Genomic DNA, 20,167 nt, shown 5'->3' with positions numbered 1-20,167 from the left:
CCAGTTATCTCACAGAATATGAAGCTATGCAAGGGCTTTGTTCGAGAATTTACCTGCATTTCAAGTTTCCCTCGAGAATCTTGAAGGTTTATTACGCTGGGTTCTTCTTGCAGATGAAAAGATCCACGGCAATGACTTTGATCTCAACAGCGCCGCCCGGTGGCAGGAGGAAGCGTCTGCGAATGAGTACCAGGCCATGGCCACTACTCTGATCCAAGAAGGACAACCTGCAATGGGGGAAATGCACTCTCAAATGAAGTCGAAGCAGCCAGTGAGCAGAGGCTTTTCTTATCCGTCCTCTCCTCAATCGTCGCTCTCGTCTCCTTGGTAAGAGAGTGAATAACCTTGGGTCTCAGACGGTTTATTGCACTGCACTCCAATTGTACAAATGCTCCAGACTCTCAGACAGGTTTTATGGTCGCGTTGCTGCGGCAACGGGGAGGATGTCTAGTAATTAGGGACGGAATTCCAGCGCGCCATAAAGGATGAGCCTGGCAAGGCTAGGCCGGACTATGGCGGAGAGAGGCAACCATAAACTTCAGCCTCTCTCTCCCTGCGTTAATGGCCCATTTGACTGTCATATATGAACGCCATTGCGCTGCGGCTGGCACTCATAAACAGAGTGATAATAACAGCAAATATGGCGGTTCTCACTTAGGAGGTTGTTGTGGAAGAAGGGGTGGTTTTAATCTTATCTGTGAGAGACAAGTCACAAGCAGGTGAATGAAAATTAGATGCATATGGAGACTGTATTAGGCTTGTTTACCACAGCTTTGTGGGTAACTGAGACAAAAATATTCAAAGTTCAAAGCCAATGAATGAACTCCATTGAGCGATAACCCACTGGGCACATACATCAGTTCGTCTAGTTTTGATTTAAATTTGGTTGAGTTGTCAACAAACGTGAATTCAGCATAAAGTCAACCAACAATTTCCCAGTCATTGGATTTACTTTAAAATTTGGGTGACTTTTTGCAAATCCAATCCGTTTTCCACGTTGATTCAAAGTAATCACATTGATTGTATTGGTTGAAATGACGTGGAAACAACGTTGATTCAACCAGTTTTTGACTATAGTGGGAAGCATGCATGTCAGCCTATAAAATTGCAATGAGCAAAAGCCATTAGAAAATACAACGTCACACAAATAAGAAATATAAATCTAACTAATTAGTAGCCTAACATGTATGTGCATATCAACGTTTACGATAAATAAGTCATCTTAGTAGCTTGAAGAAATAATGTTATTAATCAATAAATCTCTCACATAAATATAGTTCACACGAATAAGGTTTCAAATTCGAGTAAATTACTCTTAAACATACTTACCAAATGTAGGATGTTTAATCTATCAATTATTAATTAACAAAACAGGTTGAACAATTCAAAATTATATTTTCTTGTCTTATTTTTGTGCGTAAAATGTTTTGAGTTGTACGTAGAAGGCCTATGCGAAGGTAAAGTGTTCGGGAAATAACAGCTTTCAAAACAGGTTCGAGTCTGAGTACAATAACCAGTCACATTTGTACATTCCTTCAATAATATTTTCATTTTTAATTTGGAAATATAGGATAATACAGAATGTGTCGGACATAACAAGCAGTTTGATACAATATTATGTCCCTGACAGTATATTCAAAACGCATTTAACATTCATGTTAATTCAATGAAAAACATGAAGACCTGTGAATAATGGAAAAAATATTTCGCCCTATTTGAACAAAACCTGGATGCATATTTTCTCAATCTGGGTATCAAAAAACTGCGGCCTTGTCCGTTACCTGTACTATCTACACGCATGTCGCAAGGCAACAATTCGACTATAGGCTGCTACAGCAATGAGGTTAAACAAGCTTATATCTGGTTCTGTCTGTATGGGGTTAACATTCTTCTCATTGTGGGTTTTCCGTGCATTAACATCAAATTCAAAGCCAAATTGGGTGTGGTAATCAAGTACACAAAATATAAACAACCAGATTACATATATTGTTTTGAAACTATTACAATGGTAGAGGGTTTGGAGTCAACAAAATGTAACAGCGAATCCCCATAATTTTACTGATAGAGCTTTGCAGTTGGTATTCTTTAGGAAATTAGTGGCTACAAAATAGATAACCTTACAAAAAAAGACACTTTACAATCTCACCCTCCCAAGTCTCATTATTTGGTCACACCAAAGTCCTAGCCCCCATTATTAAATGCACAACATCACATATTCACTGTCACAGGAAACCTACCACGTCACCACTTGTACGATCTTAAAAACCGAAAATTTAGACTGATAAGGCTCTCCGCCTTGTGAGAAGAAAATGAAGGCGACTCTGTGTCACAATAATATTAGGATACACAAGAAAGAGAACATAGTCTTGGTGAGGACAACATCCGCAGATTTTTTTTTTTTTTAAGTCTGATGGCCAAAATGCCGTCAGTGTGTCAGTTAAATCATGCTCATTCTCAAACGGTTTGAAATCAGGAGAGATTATGTTGCCTGTCCACGAACTTGAAATTAACAGTTGAGCATCGTGTTGCAGCTACAGCCATTGCTGTTGTTGTGTTGTTGTTGCTGACACATATGTCAGGGGAAAGAGACCACAGCGAGTCAATAAGTCTGTAAACGCATATGACAAGTCACTCCTAAAGCAGCGGGTTCGTGGTGTAATACTGTAATCTGTCTCTGTTTAATTTCTTTTCCTTCATTCTTCGGTTCTGAAACCAGATTTTGACTTGGCGGTCGGTGAGGTTCAGCATACGAGAGAGCTGCAGTCTCTTCTCTTTGTTGATATACACACTGAAGAAGAACTCCCTCTCCAGTTCTCGGATCTGATATTTTGTATAAGGACATCTTTTTTTACGAGTCCTCTGTCCATCTAGAAGAGAAGAAAATGTCGGTCATATAAAAAAATCTAAATATCTCAAATCATCCATGACTATGTTATAGGATTTATAGGCAAGGTTATATAGGCTTTTAGGTAGACTATAATTACGCATTGGCCAAATCAATCCAAATAAAATATTGCCATTAACTTTAATTTCTACAGCTTAATTATGCAGTGATTTAAATTAGAATATGAAACCATGAAATAGCATATGCAGTGTTCTGGATAGGAATGTACACTAATACATGATCATTGACAGTTTGCAGCATGCATGTAAGCATGCATATGTATGTATAGACAAAATTAAATAAAATTTTAAATAATATAAGCAGTAATAACACATCAATATATGATATTTGATCAGCGTCATGATTTCTCACGTTAGGAAATAACATCATACTAGTGTAAAACAGTCTGACTGAATGCTTTAGGACACGAGCTCCAATGTGCTAACCCCTAAACCAGAGGAACCACCCTCATTACACGGGAGTGCTATTTTAACGCCAAGAAACCCGTGAAATTAGGCTACATTTATGATTCAAAAGATGAATGTTCGACCAGGAGTGTTAGGGCTACCTTAAAATTCACAGTCATAACTACGTGCTTGTTTTATACTTTAGGGAATGTTTAGAAAAATCACTAGCCCTGATGTCTTTCACAGCCAATTTCAATTCAAAGCACGTGATCCTGTAGTTTATAACAAAGTTTTGTTGGGGGAAATCTACAGGCCCTATATAAACCTTATACGCTTATAAAACAGCATATAAAAATTTAACTGCAGCGCGCTAGATTGCAAACTTTCTCTCATAACCAGGGTGCTGACTTAATACGTACTGCTGCTGCTCGATTTCTCCTCATTGTTGCCGGAAGAGGACTCCGGGCTGCTGGTATCTTCGCGCGGCTCCTTCCCCTCCGTTTCCCGGCACGATGGCGCGTGTTCTGCGGCGGAGCTTGTCTGCTTGGTGGCCGTTTTGTCCCCTGAGTAGTCGTTAGACGACGGAGTTTCTAAGGCGTTAGCGTACGCTGTGTCGAAAAACTGGTCGAATGCTTGGGGCAGCACCCCATTTCTGCCAACGTTCCCGTAGAAATTGGACACTGCACAGCCCGCGCCGGAGTGGTGGTGATACGCAGCAGCGGCGGTAGGGTTGTTCTTGGCAAACATTTCCCCCATGGTGGGCTGCGAGGACATACAGTCCCGATGTACCATGTCCTCCGTGGTGGGGTAACACTGGGGCAGGTTCCCCCGGTGTGACCATTTACCGGACGCGTCAATGGCGGCATAGTCCCTGAACGTCACCTCTCTCACCGGCTGGACCTGAGGCAGGTTAGAGGAGTACGAGTATGTCATGGGCCGAGTAGACGGGGTCTGGGACAAAAACGAGGGTAGACCGGAGAAGTCTGCCCCCGCCGAGACGTAGTAGGTGCAACTGGGCAAATACATGTTCGAACCGACGGGGACCCGCTCGTCAAAATCCATCACTCCTTCACTCTACTACTCTATGTGGGTCATGCCTCTAGAGCCGCCCTTTACATGGCTCTGGAGCGCCCTGGCTCTTGCCTCTTTGAAGCAGGTCCGCGAGGCAGAAATTTTTAGACGTAGGCTGACGTGGAGAGCAATCTCCATCCATTCCAGGGAGGCGTGGGTCACGTGACCAGCGGCAGAAATTGACAGCTTTCGCGTGTATGAGAGCGTGTGTGTGTGCGCAATGAGAGAGGGTGTGTGAGTGTATGTGTGAGTCAGCGTGAACGCGCGTGCGCGAGCACGAGGAGTTATTCAGTGACTGAGTGTGAGTGTGGGACAGACTGCAAGTTGTCCTGAAGCTTGACATTGGTGGTTTATCGCTATGTCGGTCTAAAATTAATTCCCTTATATGCTGCAAGTCAGAGAAAAAAATATAATTTCATTGGTTGTTAAAATGTAGAGAAGTGACATATTGCTATCGAAGGATTAACCTGATTCAATATCAATTTTAAAGATGCTATGTCCATTTCGACATTTAATCTGGGGGTGCTCGTTGAATCCATGCGTCTTGTAAGCTTTATGGTATTCCTGAGGGTTTGATGTCGTCTTTGGTAAAAACCTTATGCATTTGAGGCGTGCCAACACGTGTAATATCTGTATCCTCTGGACTTGACCAAAGGACGAGCATTTCAATCAATAGGTCTGGAGGTCATTTATAATATAAGAGCCCTCACAAAAGCCCGAAATGTACTGATGGACCACAGACATCCTCTTTACCAGGAGTTTGAGCTACTCCCCTCAGGGAGATGACACAGGGCACCAGGGCATAAAGTAATAGTGCCAAACAATCCTTTGTCCCAGCGACAGTAACGCTCCTGAATGTTTAAAACGACCAGTGGGACCTGCGGGCTGGCCTACAGCTAACATTGTAGTTGACATAGTGTTTTGTTGTGTATACCCACTGAGCAAAACTGGTTGAATCAAAGTTTTTTCCACATCATTTCAACCCCCAAAAAATATGTGATGACGTGGAAAAGTAATTGGATTTGCCAAAAGTCATCAAGGTAAGGGCATTTCGATTTTTTTTTCAACCAACTTTTAACCTAAATCCAATGACATGGTGAATTGTTTATGTTCATTACGCGTTGAATTCACGTTGACAACTCAACCAAATGTAAATCGCGCGTTGATCTGACATCTGTGCCCAGTGAGTATTGTAGTGTACAGATAATCACTGATCGCTCATGAATTGCACTTTTTCTAATACTGCTGAATATGATTGTTTTTACTAGGCAAGTCAGTTAAGAACACATTCTTATTTACAATGACGGCCTACCGGGGAACAGTGGGTTCAGGGGTAGAACAATATCATTTTACCTTGTCAGCTCCGGGATTTGATACAGCAACCTTTCGGTTATTGGCCAAACGCTCTAACCACTAGGCTACCTGCGCACCAGTTGCAAAAAGAACAACGCAAATATTATTTTCATGTTATGTTTGATGTTTGTCACAGGTGTGTGCTCATACTTTACAATATTATATCAGGACCGTGTGGCTTCACGGCAACATTTGTCAATCAGGGTCATGTTGAAGTAACCCTTGATGTTTGGCCATGTCTCCAGTCAGGTGTCGACGACGCGGCTACCAAACAGACATTTTAGGCCATGCAGCACGCATACAACAACAACAGACATAGCTCATATCGACGCTTGGCTTTTAGAATAATCCAAACCCGTAGATCATCTCACTTTTGCCACCTAAAAAAAGACGGACGTTTTCTAAACGGTATTTAAAAAGTTGCCAATATTGCACAATATTGTTTACGACAGCAATAACCAAGGAGCCACTGGATCAGTAGGCTTACTTCATATTGGACCACAGGAAGTATGTAAATAGATAGAGAGAAATGTGCGATTGTGGGTGTCTGTCTGAATATTTGGAAAATTGGAAATGCCTAATTGGAAATGGACGTTTGTTGAATCATACATATTATACAAATTATAGTTAATTACTAGTTAGGTTACACAATTAGGCTTCTACTACACAATTAGATTGTTTTTAGCTTGAACTCCACAACTTGTGAATGATAGGCCTATACGGATATTGCTCTCACCGCCTATAAGTAAGGCTAAGAATATTAATACGCACAGATCGCACAATGCGTAACTTCCCGTTTCACGCACAGATATTTCTATGCATTGAGTAAATAAGCATGCCTCTATGATCTACAAGACATTGTGAAATACAATACAATTTTGTTTTTGCCGACTGAGCCCCCTTCAGCGGTCCAGAAAATAGTCCAGACAATATTCGAATTCTTGGTGAGAACGTCAACACCCTACAACTGTCACTATTGTGGAATACATTGATTTTGAATCAACTTTTTGTTTTGAATGATTTCTCCAGATATTATCCTCGTTTAAACCCAATTTCCCGAGAAACGTTTAAACAATTTTCATGGAATCCGTAGGCCTATGGGCAATATTTATTTTCGAAACCATTATTCGTTCTGAAGACCATGTTGGGTAAACACTTATTTCATCATTAACACGTGATGTATAGACAATCTAACCAAAGGTGGAACACTAGTCAAAAAAGGTTAATGCTTAAACATTAAAAAAAGGCCAACGCTCTATCTCATAATTACACAAAATACAATAAACTGCATGTTCCTCACGAGTGTTGTAGGCCTACCCATTTCGCAACCATTAAATAGAATGAAAACACATAGGCATATGAATCATTAACAACCCAATAAAGTATATTATACAATTAAGATGTTGCCTTGAAATAAAAAACAATATCTATCTCGATGTATCCTTTTGGAGTGTGTTGTTTGATGATACCTTTTCATTACAATGCTAAGAGTATAGCATTATTCTCTTGTCTTGACTACAGGATAGCTAAGATATCAGTCTCCTTGCGTGTTATGCGTTAATTTCCAAAGCACAACAACAGTGTAAAGGACCACAGCGGTGTGCTGTGTGCCTTGTGAGACTGTGGAATCTGACTCCAATGTTCTGTGAACGAGCAACCAGAGGACGGATTAGGACCGCGGGGACTCTCTCCTTGTCCCGCAGCGCTTTACCCAAATCTACTCTGCCTTTCCCTCCACACACACGGAGCTTCAGGACGCGCCAACATGACACATGTAGGCCTAATGTAATACGACTTCGAAAGCATAACATGTACAAAGAAACGGTACGTATGAGCTAAACCCCTCTTCCCCTCCAAAAAAGAGAAGCATTAGAATATCCCTGGTTATCCGTCCATGCATCGTCACGTTAAATAATTGTGGAGACACAAACAAACACAATGCCTTCGCGACCACACGCTCCGCCTCTTCGTCAAACCAGACACATTCTACGACTTGTGCTAAGCCGTAATTGAGCACAGGGTGCCCAGGAAAACCAGTGGCTGCTCTGCACAGACCTGAGTTTTTATAGTGCCTTAGCTCCTATTTTTCCTTCCCCGCCAGACACCATCAAACCGACCAGGCGTGATAGGAAGTTGCCACCTACAACGGACTCAGGAGGCAAAGCCGTGCAGCGACATATAAAAAAACAGACATTCTAAACCTAAACAGGTAAGATTCTAACTTATCAAAATTGAAATGAGCTGCAAACACTTTTTTGTCAATGTAAACAATTTGTCTATACTGACCCAGATTTTTTAAATAGTTAGCTAAAGTTAGAAACAAGCAATAGATATACATTTAAGTTTCAACATTTCATGTAAACAGTTTTTATGTTCGAGGAAGACGCTTCATAACACACTTGATTCATGTCGACCCTAAGACATCCCTCTTTAGTTATTGTGGCTTTTCTTCGGTGGCCAAAAAACGAGACGGCATTTCTGCGTAAAAGCCCCCCACGCCATAGCTTTGTCTGTGCGGTCGACTTCAAGTTCGGGGGAGGGAGAGGGTCACCGCCCACGGGGTAGGCCCTTAAAGTAAGGACTGCAGACGCCATTTAAGGGCACGGTATGCCCCGGATGAAGTTTCCCTGAGTACAAATGCATTTTCAGCTCCTGGCAGCAACTCTGTGAGTTAAGGAAAGAAGAAGGTGGCTTTAGGTTACCAGACCGATCGACGTCTGCATGTGTGAAGTGAGGTCTAAAAATGAACTTAACTTGCGTGGACTGCGTCCTAGACTTTGGAATAGCAGATGTTTTGGTGTAGTTTTCAGTAGAACCCTAGACACCAGTAAGTTTACACTGAGATTAGTTGCAAACTTGATATTACTTCAGAGAATTGTAATGATCAAGAGCACATTGATTATAGTCTTCTCCATTTGCTACATTAAACAATGCACTTTACGCACAGTAAAATATTCACTTCACTAGATCTGTTCTCAACAAAGGGATATGAATAGGGATTTATATAGTCCCACTGATGGTAATGAAGGCGAAAGGACTGCCAGAGTAAGCATTATTAAAGAGAAAGACCAAACGCTAACTTTAGACATATCTGAGTCAATATTAGGTACTTTTGCAGTATTGGTTGTCGTTTCCTTTGACAAATATGGCACACATGGCATAAATCGTTTTACATGATGAAACAATTCAATCTTTACTGTCCGGGGATATGTCTTTAAAATGTCCCTACATTTTCCACTGTTTCTGTCTCTGTTGTTCAATTATATTTAAACGTACTACTAAAGCCCAGGGATTGTTGATAGCCTACACAACAATATCAAGTTAGAGGTTGACAATCATTCACTTTTGTTGCTGGTCAAAGTGCGATTGTACTATTCATAAAGTGGTGTATACCATTTATTTGTGGCGTGTACCATGTTTCGTGGTGTGTACCATGTTTCGTGGTGTGTACCATGTTTTGTGTACCGTTTATTTGTTCAGCTTAGAGTCGATGAATGGGAAACAAAATGTCGCATGCTACTCAAATTGACCTTTGCATTAGGCGTGAAGTCTACTGTTTTCAAAGAAAAAACGTTGGTGATGTCCTATACATCTTCAGCAATGGCAGTTGAATGATTGTTTACATGTTTAAAGTAAACATCGAATACGCTACTCCAATGGGGCTATATGCATAATGTATCTATCTCATCAACCCATTCTCACGTTACAATAACATTCATTCTAAACCCAACCCAGAATATCTCCGTGTAGAGTCAGTATAAATGTGTGAGCATATTATGTGTGTGTGGAGTGTCAGTGTGCGTGAGTGAGTAGAGTCCCGTGAGTGAGTAGAGTCCCGTGAGTGAGTAGAGTCCCGTGAGTGTGCATAGAAAAAGTGCAGAAATAAAATCATAATATACGCTGCTGCTACTCTGTTTATGGTATACCCTGATGCCTTACCCCTATAGGCCTGCCTACATATCTACCTCTACCACTGCAGTATCCCTGCACATTGTAAATATGGTATTGGAATTGACCCTGTAGAAAGTACTTTATCGTGTTCTTCTTATTTCTTATTTGTATTGATCGTGTGTTTTTGTTCTACGTTATGTTATTTTAGTGCTATATTGATATTGATAAAAGGTTTAGAGTTTGCAAGAAAGGCATTTCACTGTACTTGTGCACGTGACATTAAAACTTGAAACTTAACAGTTAATGAACAGTATTCGACCTTTCTGTATTTTGTGCATAGGCGCAACTCAATTACGCACAGCCTCAACACAAAACACAACGCCTTTACCATTAACGTGACGGCTCTGGATTTCCATACAAACACGTGCTTCCTTTGATTCGTAAAAAGTAGAACTAAAATGTAGTTTACGATTATCTCGCCCAAATTATAAAAAAATATATAGGTGTTTTTTAAAACTTATATCCCATATTGGCTGTTGAGTTGTAGGCCGTTATCAAGTCTATGAATATAAGCGAAGAGGGCGTCAAGGAGGGCGATTACTACTACACAGATATATTCATATGAAACTTGATCAAAAAGCCCTGGCATGTACGTCAATACGAATTAACAAACACGAAGATACCAGGAGGCGTGAACTTTATTTAAATCAGTAAAGAACTGTTGATTTATCCACAGGTCACAGAAATGTTGGGAGAGGGCGATGGCGACGACAGAGGGACAGAGGAGGGACCACACAAGGACAAACCCCGACTAGTGGGAACACGATTCAACTCCATGGTCAATGGGAGGACGTGGCTTTAGCCGTACCATCTCTTGGATCAATTCAAGGGAAACGACTGATATCAGTCTCTCATTTAACTCTCAAGGACAGAGTACCACAAAACGAGTAAAATGACATCAGCGATGGAGAGTGGACAACCGCAAGAACCGAACTAAACTTGTGTTGGAATATGGGTTATAATCATGTGGATTTAGCTCAGAATTGGCGAGCAAATAACTTCACAAGGCAAAAGCTACATTTTAAAAATTGTCGCCATGGACCTTTGGCTTAGCCTATGTACATAATGTTGCAATGGCTATTGCTTAATAAATTGTGAAACAAAACTGCGTATTTTTCTCTCCATTTTAAAGCCTTCTATAAGATTCACAGCAGTTTTGGGCATGTAGTCTAAAATAGGGTAAAGTAGACCCACCAATAGCAGCAACCTATGTATATCCAAATATTTTTTCTCTGACGGCGACAGAAGCAACAAAACAGGCCTGCTTTTTGTCGACGCATCTCGTGCGTTTGAACTTGATTTTCTCATATGGACGTCACGTGTGATTATTCTATTACATTATTCACTAGTGAAAAAAAAACATGTGATAGTAAAATGAATTGCCCATATAGAGGTGTGACAACAATGCATACGCGTGCACTGTTCCTTGGGTCAAATCGACATTTAGCTCAATCAGAAGCTAAATTATCTCCACTGTAGCCTTTTTTAATTTCATGTTTAGTAGCCTAGTTGATTTTAGCTGTATTTTAGCTAGGCTACATTCTCCGTTATTATTCTAGTTTAAACAAATATCACGCCGAACATAGGCCTACAAACAAGCCTAAATCATACATACGCTAATTTTCTCCGATTCTAAATTCACCCTATATCTGAGTAACAACATTTAAAAAAATGGCGTGTGTATGATTTAGGCCTATGTTCTGCGTGATATTATCTGAGGCTAGAACATTAACAGAGAATTTAGCCTAACTAACATACAACTCAGTGTGTTCAACTAGACTACTAAATATGAAACTAGCGTATAGTAGGCTATACCATAAAATAATATAATGTTTTAGAGTTCGGAGTATAAATAAATACGGGAAGAAATTATATAGGGATTGGTATGAAACGAAAACGAACCACATGTGTCTATAATGATACGTATGCTCAGATTATTCTTTAGTTTATATGAGCTGTGTTGCCGTTCAAAATAACAAAGAATTCCATCGAGAACAAAGCAAAATGCCCAAGAAAACGGATGTATAGGCTACCTGTATTCCGTCAATACGAAGTGGAGAACAATAGCATCGTGTAATTAAGACACAAATGACTAACAAAGTGTGTAAGTAAGACCTCATTTAAAGAATAGACTACACAGCCAGACTCATTTGCGCGCACACAAGGTTAATTTTGGAGAGAACTACAAAATCATCATCCTCGTGGAAATTGAGAATTAACCTACGGATTTATATCGTCAGAGGATAAAATACCACCGCTTACACAAATGAGTAAATGAATAGGCCAGGGCATGAGTGCAGCCTACAGAGGCGTGTTGAACATAGTCTCGGGCAAGATCCTCTGCTTAACTGTTGTTAAAACACCGGTATCCCACGGTGTTTACCAGCCTAAAGTTGACTGCTTTTAAAACGGAGTATCCCACGTTGTCTACCGGGTTAAGACACAACTGTATGCGCTATTCTGGCAAGCAGGCTAGGCATATGGAAAACGCTATCGGTATCTCTCGGCTATAGCCAGTTGAAGATTACAGCCCTCGCCATAGTCTCCATTACCCAGGTAGACAGTGAAGGTCAAAGTAAAGAGCACACCATTAGCCCCGGCCTTTACTCATCTCCCCGCCTGACAAACTGGAGAGCGAGGCTCAGTGTGAGAGTATAGGCTGCTCCTCCACCAGACAAACTATTCGGTTAATACAATAGACCTACATATAGGCTATTCATGTGGATTTCTATTTCATTATTCATGTTTGAAAGCTTACAAAAAGGTATGTTTGTGTTTTTGTTTCGTGTGATTCGACACCAACAGCTGTTAAAAAGGATAAAAAAGTCGTACTCCATGGAAGAAGGCAACAATTTTTAGTGCAGATATGAAATGGAAAATGTATAGTGAAATGACATAGCCTGTAAACACATCAGGTTGATTTGATAACGCAGCAAAAAAGATTTACAGACGAACATGTACTTCTTACTTCACGTTGCCCATTTGCCGCTAAGCGTGAATCAAGCAAGACAGTGAGTAATGTGAAGCTCTCTCAACCTATTTAATTCATTTTACGCAACACGGAATTCCAAATTGAATTGCTCCATGGAGTATTTGCAGAAGCTGTCATTCCTAGTTTTGCCTTTGGGTGGCAGCAAAACTCCAACAATGCAGTGAGCACTGGGAGTGTGTCAAATATGGAATCCAGTCCAGCTCTGCTCTGCTCTGTCCGCCTGCCACAGTTTGAATATTTCTCTCCCTGGGTTGTGTGCACGTTCACGTGTGTTTGCGTCTGAACGGTGTTAAGCGCACGCAGACTGTGCTCTCAGCTGAGGCGTTCTTGATCCTGACTTCAATTTGTCAGAAAGAGGAATAGTGTCATGTTTAATAAATAATAATTAACAAACTAAGACGTTAAATGTCTTTATATATTTAGCATATTTTTACATTATAATTCTTTATGAATTTTGGACAACACATTAATTGAAGTTTTGCTCATCATTGTTTAAACAGTTATTATTACATAGCTTGTTACCAATTAAATTTTTTTTTACTTAACTAAAAATCCTAATTTATTTTCAACCATAAACCATATTTTATTAATGTATTACTATTTGCCTAATACAGAATTAAACTATTTCTTTTGAGCACTTGCGGCCTTAAGCTTATAGCCTCATTTGGGTTAGATATGTTCATAAGTTATACCATTTTGATGTGATGACCCATTAGTATTGCCTTGACTAGGCCTATAGACTATGAAAATGAAATTTACAACGATGTTAAATCGTTAATCATAGAAACAACGTTTCGAACCAGCAAAAATATAAGGACGAGACGGTTCTAATCCAAATGTATGTGTGATTCCGAATGAGAGGTGGCTAGGCAAATACCATGCACCACAAGTGTGAGTCCACTGATTCAGAATAGCAAAAGACAAGGCTACAGGTAGCTTACAAGAATAAGGTGTAGAGTAGGCTACGCTGTCTTTATTTCCCTATGCACTATACCCTACTACGCCCTATGACACGAAGTATTTTCTTAAAATCGTAAATTTTCTTTAAGAATATACATTTTCTGTTAAAGCCTACTTTCCCGCAGCAATGAAATCAATATCTTTACAAAATATGGATAGCACAACCTCTTACAGGGCGAAAATATGGATAGCACAACCTCTTACAGGGCGAAAATATGGATAGCACAACCTCTTACAGGGCGAAAATATGGATACCACAACCTCTTACAGGGCGAAAATATGGATAGCACAACCTCTTACAGGGCGAAAATATGGATACCACAACCTCTTACAGGGCGAAAATATGGATAGCACAACCTCTTACAGGGCGAAAATATGGATAGCACAACCTCTTACAGGGCGAAAATATGGATAGCACAACCTCTTACAGGGCGAAAATATGGATAGCACAACCTCTTACAGGGCGAAAATATGGATAGCACAACCTCTTACAGGGCGAAAATATGGATAGCACAACCTCTTACAGGGCGAAAATATGGATAGCACAACCTCTTACAGGGCGAAAATATGGATAGCACAACCTCTTACAGGGCGAAAATATGGATAGCACAACCTCTTACAGGGCGAAAATATGGATAGCACAACCTCTTACAGGGCGAAAATATGGATAGCACAACCTCTTACAGGGCGAAAATATGGAATATGTTGGTATGTTTTCCTGTATAGGCTTCATGGTTGACTTTGCTGGTTCATGCGTTAAACGCATTGTATGTGCAATGCGACATAGCCTGCACTCAGCATATTTATTCATAAAACAAACATAACTTACCTCAATGAAATTGAAATATGTAGCCACACTTGGCGAAGGCCTACAGTGTGATTCGTGGGTGAAATTTTAGTACAGCTTGTAAAAACATTTTTCATTCACTTTTTTTCGAGGTGTTTATATTTTTTGGCTAAATTCAGTGACCGCAGGATTCATTTTTTTCTATTTGATCATAGTAAATGTGGATAGCCTGCATTCACGACGATAACAACAAGGAGCTATTGGCATCTGTGAGTGTAAACCCCTTCCCTTCTATAATCACCATGTGTTTGTTTGCTTTGCTAGTTTCATGTCTGCGTTGTTTTTTATATTTGCAGAATGGTCTCCCACTGGGCACAGACGTCATTTCGACGTCTAGTTATGATTTACATTTTGAATAAGTTATCAACTAACGTGAATTCAACGTGAAATCACCAAAACATTTCACTATGTCATTGGATTCAGGTTAAAAGTTGGGTGACAACAATACGAAATTCTTTATGTTGATGACTTTTTTCAAATTCTATAATTTTTCCATGTTGATTCAACATCATCACATTTACATTTTTTGTTGAAATGACGTGGAAACAACGTCGATTTAACCAGTTTTTGTCCAGTGAGCTGTGCAATAGTATACATTTATGATGCAGGCCTAAACCTAGTACACAGAGACTAAAACGGATATGATGTCACTAATACAATAATATAACCATAAGTGGTAGGCAACACGCTAGAAATGATGATCTTCATCAATCACCAGAGCATGGTGCAAGTCAAAATAGTATTTAAGAAATTGATATTTTAGAAATTATAAATTTAAACCCCTTATTATTCACAATCGTATAGGCTAATAGTTGTACTGCTACGGCTGGTGGGTGGAATACTGCAGCATCAGCGAATCAAAATGCAGAGGCCCATTTCTTCTCTCGATGTCACATTCAAGGGCTATAGGCCTACATTACATACTACAGATGTGCATGTAATCAGCCAACACTGCAACAGTTAGCCCAAGAACCAAAATCTATATGTTAGTTGTTTTCCATGAAAATTAAAAAGTGAGAGCATTCATGGCCTTGCGCATCAGGTTACCTCACTGACATCGTAGTCCTGTTATTATCAGCAGACATGATAGCGAGACGGTCACCAGTTATAACAAAATATGATCAGTCATATATTTGGGGATTAAGAAATGCCAAAATGGTAAACATGTTCATGCATGCTTTGTTCTTGGGATGACGAAATGATTGAAGAACTGATTGAAAATACATTTCACAACCAAAGCTAATTGCAAGACCTCAAGGAAATCGAAAACAACAATACACTCCGCATGGTTATTATCTGCAGCACATTGGCCTACTCATTTTCAAAAACACAAATGTGATACCTCTGTGACGCTGGAAGCAACTTTTAAATAGTTGAAATCTGTGACCGACTCAGTGGTGGTAATTTTAGCTGTGGCTGAGGCAACGTGCATCCGACTGAAGATTCTACTCATCTTATTACGACTTGATGATAAGAATGCTTATGGGAGTGTATTAAATAACAAGACCATGTAAGTGAATATAAAGAATCGAAAATAACTGAACGTACACACAACTGATGTCTACAGGAAACACTATAGGCCAAACAAAGAGTTGTTGGAGCAGGTAGGCGTATCGTTTCAAATAGGCTAATGTTTGTGTAAATATTGTTCCTAAATATTTCCACAATGTTATCGTGTAAATGTAGCCTATAGGCCTATTATTATTATTGTTGTTGTTGTTGTTGTTATTATTATTATCAGATTGTGGTAGTAAATCTACTTGAAGTAGCGTAGTAGACTAGGCCTATTCAGATGCAAGTGTGTCTCCACTAACAGTCACCTGTAGTGCTTGAGACAATCTCATCACTAGATGGCGATATAGGCCTTATAATAATCCACATACACACAACAACACTTCCATTATTTGCTTGAGTGAGACATTTTCGATACACTCAACAGGTAGATTCAGACACTTCGTAATACCATCGCACCCAGGCGACACCTGGAATTAACGTCGAAATGGATAGAGCCCAGAGTAGTTCTACACAGTCTGGCCAAACACTGATCTTCCGCATTCAAGCATAAAATCATACGCCGGTCAGACATGTTCCTCACACACGGTAAACAGGCCTGACAATTGAGCCTCTCACACAGCTTCTGAATCTAAGAATATCTTCAACCAATTCAAAACGTCACACCAAAAACGAAACCATCTCTGTAATATACTGGACAGATGTTCAAATCAGAGGTCGTGGATATATATGATTCAACAATGTCCGGATTTTATTGGACAGATTTTTGTGTCAATAGTTTTACACCGACATATTTAACAGACACAGATAGCCTTGACATATTATAGTTTTGTCTGTATAGTTTACCTTTATATACAACCACATGAATACACACACAATATAAAAGACATATGGTTCACATGGGCACACATTTCCCAGAAAATGATGTATGCATTACAAGCGGGATTGCACCTTGGATTGGTTATGAGTGAGAGCAGGAGAACCGTTTGAAGAAGCTAAACTTTAAATTAAGATGCACGTGTTTAGTGGAGTGTTGAAGGGGTAATGGAACGGATTAATATTTAACCGTGGAAGCTATAATCCTAAAGGCCGTCACTTCCTGGGGATTTCCAAATGTTTTTTTTCTCCACACGGTGAAGTTAGAGTGTCTGTTTTCCTGAGGTTACTGCATGCCAGTTGCAAAAATTATACGTCCCTAACTTTCTCCTTGCTTTGGTCTCCATTCACCGAAAACAATACACAATGGAGGAAAATGGAAGGTCCAGAGTTTTTCTACATTTTCGTTCCATAAATGTCTCGGCACGCATTTGGCAGAGTATATTTGTGAACCATGTTCGGTGGGAAATAAGGGTTAAATTGTTCCAATCAAAAGGCGTGAATAGCATATTGTGTGTGTGTGTGTGTTCAATTCCCATCCCATTGTTGTATGTCAGTCAAAACTAGCTGATACTCTTCACTTTGACGACCACCTTCTTCTCCTTAACGCGTCTGTTCTGAAACCAGATAGTGACCTGTCGCTCGGACAGGTTCGTCTGGGCCGATATCCTCCTTCGTTTGTCCTTTGTTATGAATTTATTGGCCGCGTACTCGCGCTCAAGTTCCTTCAGTTGCACCTTGGTGTATGGCACGCGCTTCTTTCTTCCACGTCGGAAGGAGCTCAGGTCCCCTCCCACAGGAGACACCGCGTCTGGTGGAGCAAAACGGAAAGCGAAATGGATATAGTAAGCCGTTCACAAACCATACACAAAAAAGGTTACGTCTAAAATAGAAAGGGGGTCTTCGGCTGTCCCTATAGGAGAAGCCTTCGAATAACCGTTTTTGGTTCCCGATAGAACCCCATTGGGTTCCATGTAGAACCCTTTCCACAGAAGGTTATACATGGAACCCAAAGGGGTTCATCCAGGAACCAAAAAGGGTTGTCCTATGGGGACAGCCGAATGACCCTTTTGGAACCCTTTTTTCTAAGACTGTATTCTCAAAAACGAATTTACAAACGCGTTATATTATTTTACAGAAAAGGTATCGTCTCTAACATTTTGTTGTGGATTAAGCAAAAACAAACACAATGAAAAGTTGTTCTGGTTTATTGCGTAAAACCTGAGGGCTCTCTACCTATGTTGTACCTGGTATGGAGGATTTCCACATGTGTCCGAGCTGAGGCTGCTCCTTGGTGCAGTAGACCTGCCCGTTCCAGCCGTTAGTTAGAGCCCACGGCTGGTAGCTCTCCATGGGCAGCAGGGGCTCGTGTCTGTGTTCTGCTGGCCCGCTCATAGTTGGTACAACTGGCACGTCCAGGTAACTGGGTACGGGCTGGTATGGGACCGAAGCATAGCTCGGATAGAAGGCGAACTCCTTGGCCCTAGAGGTGAAGTCATCGCCCGAAGCGGATGTGTCCATGTACTTCTCCCCGTACGCAGAGGGGGGCTGTGTTCCGCACGACTTTATGCTACTGTGGTGCGACATTCTGCACGGATAGTAGCCGCTACCGAAGTATCCATAGGGCAGGGACGCGCTGGAGGAGCTTTGCACAGCCGAGCAAGGGCTGCACTGCTTGGATGGCTCGCCCATTCCCGAGGTTGGGACGTCGCTTGACGAGTATGCCGTGCTCGGAGCGAGGGACGCGGGGTGCGCCATCAGGTTCCTGCATTGGTTTGCCGCAAAGTTGCCTCCCGCAAAACCACCACCGCCAGCGTCCATGTTCTTGCTCACTTCATCGGAACCGCCGCCGTTGTCGTAGAGGAACATCACCGACGGGTCGACCCAGCGAGGACGGAAGAGCAGTGACGTTGTCATAGCACGACATCCAGCATTGAGGCTTCTGGCTCTTTTTTAAAAAAGCATAGAGGCTGAAAAAAGGAGATACTGATTCCGAGAGAGTAAGCGACTCTGACGCGCCCGGGTGCACCAAGGTCGCGCCTCTATTGGCCAAGAAGGGGCCACGTGATAGGCTATGCAAAGAGGACGATAAATATCTCCCAGTGCGGATAATTAAATGTAGAAAAAATGCGGCTTTGTAAGATGACCGTACCTATCAAGGGATTTGGCTTGTCTTTTTGCCGCTCAAAACGAGAGGGTTTCGTGTGTAAATAGAAAAATAAATATCTATATCTATATTTATATATCTATACTTATATATATATTATATATATATATATCACTCCTATATACGGTTACACTTCAAACCTAAATTGGTTTGAAAAGGGTTTTTATTTTATCATTGGAAAGCAAAATAAAAGTAGTCCAGACGGGTTCAAAAGACTGCGGTGACTCACCAACTTAAATACATCCATAGACGTTGCTTTTACGCACATAAAGGCAGTCCGTGTAAACATGTCTATGACACAATGTCATTGCTGATTATTTTGTACATGGTGGGCCTATATTAATTCCACAAAGTATAATCCATTCAAAGCCACACACCCCAATACAGCTCACATAATTAGTACATAGCGTAAGGAATGGTCGCCAAGGACACGTTTCCCAATATCCCATAAACGACAATGGAGATGGACTACTAGCTAATGTTAACAGTGTTTGAACAGACCGAACCACTGTGGGGAACACGGATGACTCATCCAAGAGACACGTATCGGATAGGGAGTGGAATAAAGAAGGGAAATAAACAAGCTTTAGAACAACACGTCCATCTCATTTTTCAACTAAAGATAATTCAGCTCAAATCCATGGGAGATGCTCTCAATCAAAATGCCCCGTTTTCATATCACTCAAATTAGAGCGACAGGTTCGAGCATTCAAGAAATTAGTGAGAATTCGGATAGACAGTGTGCCCAACAAATACCAGATCCCTCGCTTCCGACATGTTTACAATATGCAAAGACAGAAAACAGTTCTCAATGTTGGCAACTCGGTTGTTTTTCACATAGCCTACGGGGTAGACGCGGTTAGAGGCCAAGGTCAAGTTGAAAGTTGCTGTCTAGCCGACGAGTCTGTTGGGTTGTTCAGTCTTTGAAGGACCCGGCTGAGTTCTTGAAAAGGGCGGAAGAGGGGTGAGAATTCCTGGCCTAATGAAAGCTTTGGAGGGCATTAACTTTTACTATCATTTTGTTTTCTCGAACGTTTTATTCTCGTTGTGTCTAAGGAAACATGTTATGCATCATGTGTTTTGCACACGTTGGAAAAGTAGGCTAATCGGAAAGTTTCATTTGCAAACCAGTCTCGTGTTTTGGAGA

General features: G+C 40.8%; 2 protein-coding genes and 1 long non-coding RNA gene across 3 annotated transcripts; 1 reads left to right on the top strand and 2 right to left on the bottom strand.

Annotated features, from left to right (window-relative positions):
- Nucleotides 1-1,522: 1,522 nt before the first annotated feature.
- On the bottom strand, nucleotides 1,523-4,425 carry LOC109907258 (homeobox protein Hox-A11a). The gene is made up of 2 exons (XM_020505133.2): nucleotides 3,711-4,425; nucleotides 1,523-2,867 (listed from the first exon to the last, which is right to left on the bottom strand). Exons 1-2 carry the CDS (start codon nucleotides 4,351-4,353, stop codon nucleotides 2,635-2,637), a joined length of 876 nt encoding a protein of 291 aa, XP_020360722.1. The 5' UTR covers nucleotides 4,354-4,425; the 3' UTR covers nucleotides 1,523-2,634.
- On the top strand, nucleotides 3,733-10,774 carry LOC109908518 (uncharacterized). Its single transcript, XR_004203548.1, has 2 exons — nucleotides 3,733-7,924; nucleotides 10,343-10,774. It is a non-coding gene; the product is annotated as an uncharacterized LOC109908518 (long non-coding RNA).
- Nucleotides 10,775-16,705: 5,931 nt separating this feature from the next.
- On the bottom strand, nucleotides 16,706-18,859 carry LOC109908589 (homeobox protein Hox-A13a). Its single transcript, XM_020507256.2, has 2 exons — nucleotides 18,101-18,859; nucleotides 16,706-17,664 (listed from the first exon to the last, which is right to left on the bottom strand). The coding sequence occupies exons 1-2, from the start codon at nucleotides 18,768-18,770 to the stop codon at nucleotides 17,417-17,419; spliced, it is 918 nt and encodes a 305-aa protein (XP_020362845.1). The 5' UTR covers nucleotides 18,771-18,859; the 3' UTR covers nucleotides 16,706-17,416.
- Nucleotides 18,860-20,167: the final 1,308 nt, after the last annotated feature.

This window comes from Oncorhynchus kisutch, linkage group LG17 (genome assembly GCF_002021735.2).
Source record: "Oncorhynchus kisutch isolate 150728-3 linkage group LG17, Okis_V2, whole genome shotgun sequence".
In the NCBI taxonomy this organism is placed as follows: domain Eukaryota; kingdom Metazoa; phylum Chordata; class Actinopteri; order Salmoniformes; family Salmonidae; genus Oncorhynchus; species Oncorhynchus kisutch.
Note: the sequence above shows the minus strand (reverse complement) of the source record. Positions and strands in the feature narration are given on the sequence as shown.

Bases quoted from the DNA above. Each gene is read 5' to 3' on its own strand.
- LOC109907258 (XM_020505133.2), bottom strand. From the start codon at position 4,353: ATGGATTTTGACGAGCGGGTCCCCGTCGGTTCGAACATGTATTTGCCC. The intron at 2,868-3,710 runs GTACGTATTAAG...CTTCTCTTCTAG, and splicing joins GGAGAAATCGAGCAGCAGCA to ATGGACAGAGGACTCGTAAA.
- LOC109908589 (XM_020507256.2), bottom strand. From the start codon at position 18,770: ATGACAACGTCACTGCTCTTCCGTCCTCGCTGGGTCGACCCGTCGGTG. The intron at 17,665-18,100 runs GTACAACATAGG...TTGCTCCACCAG, and splicing joins GTGGAAATCCTCCATACCAG to ACGCGGTGTCTCCTGTGGGA.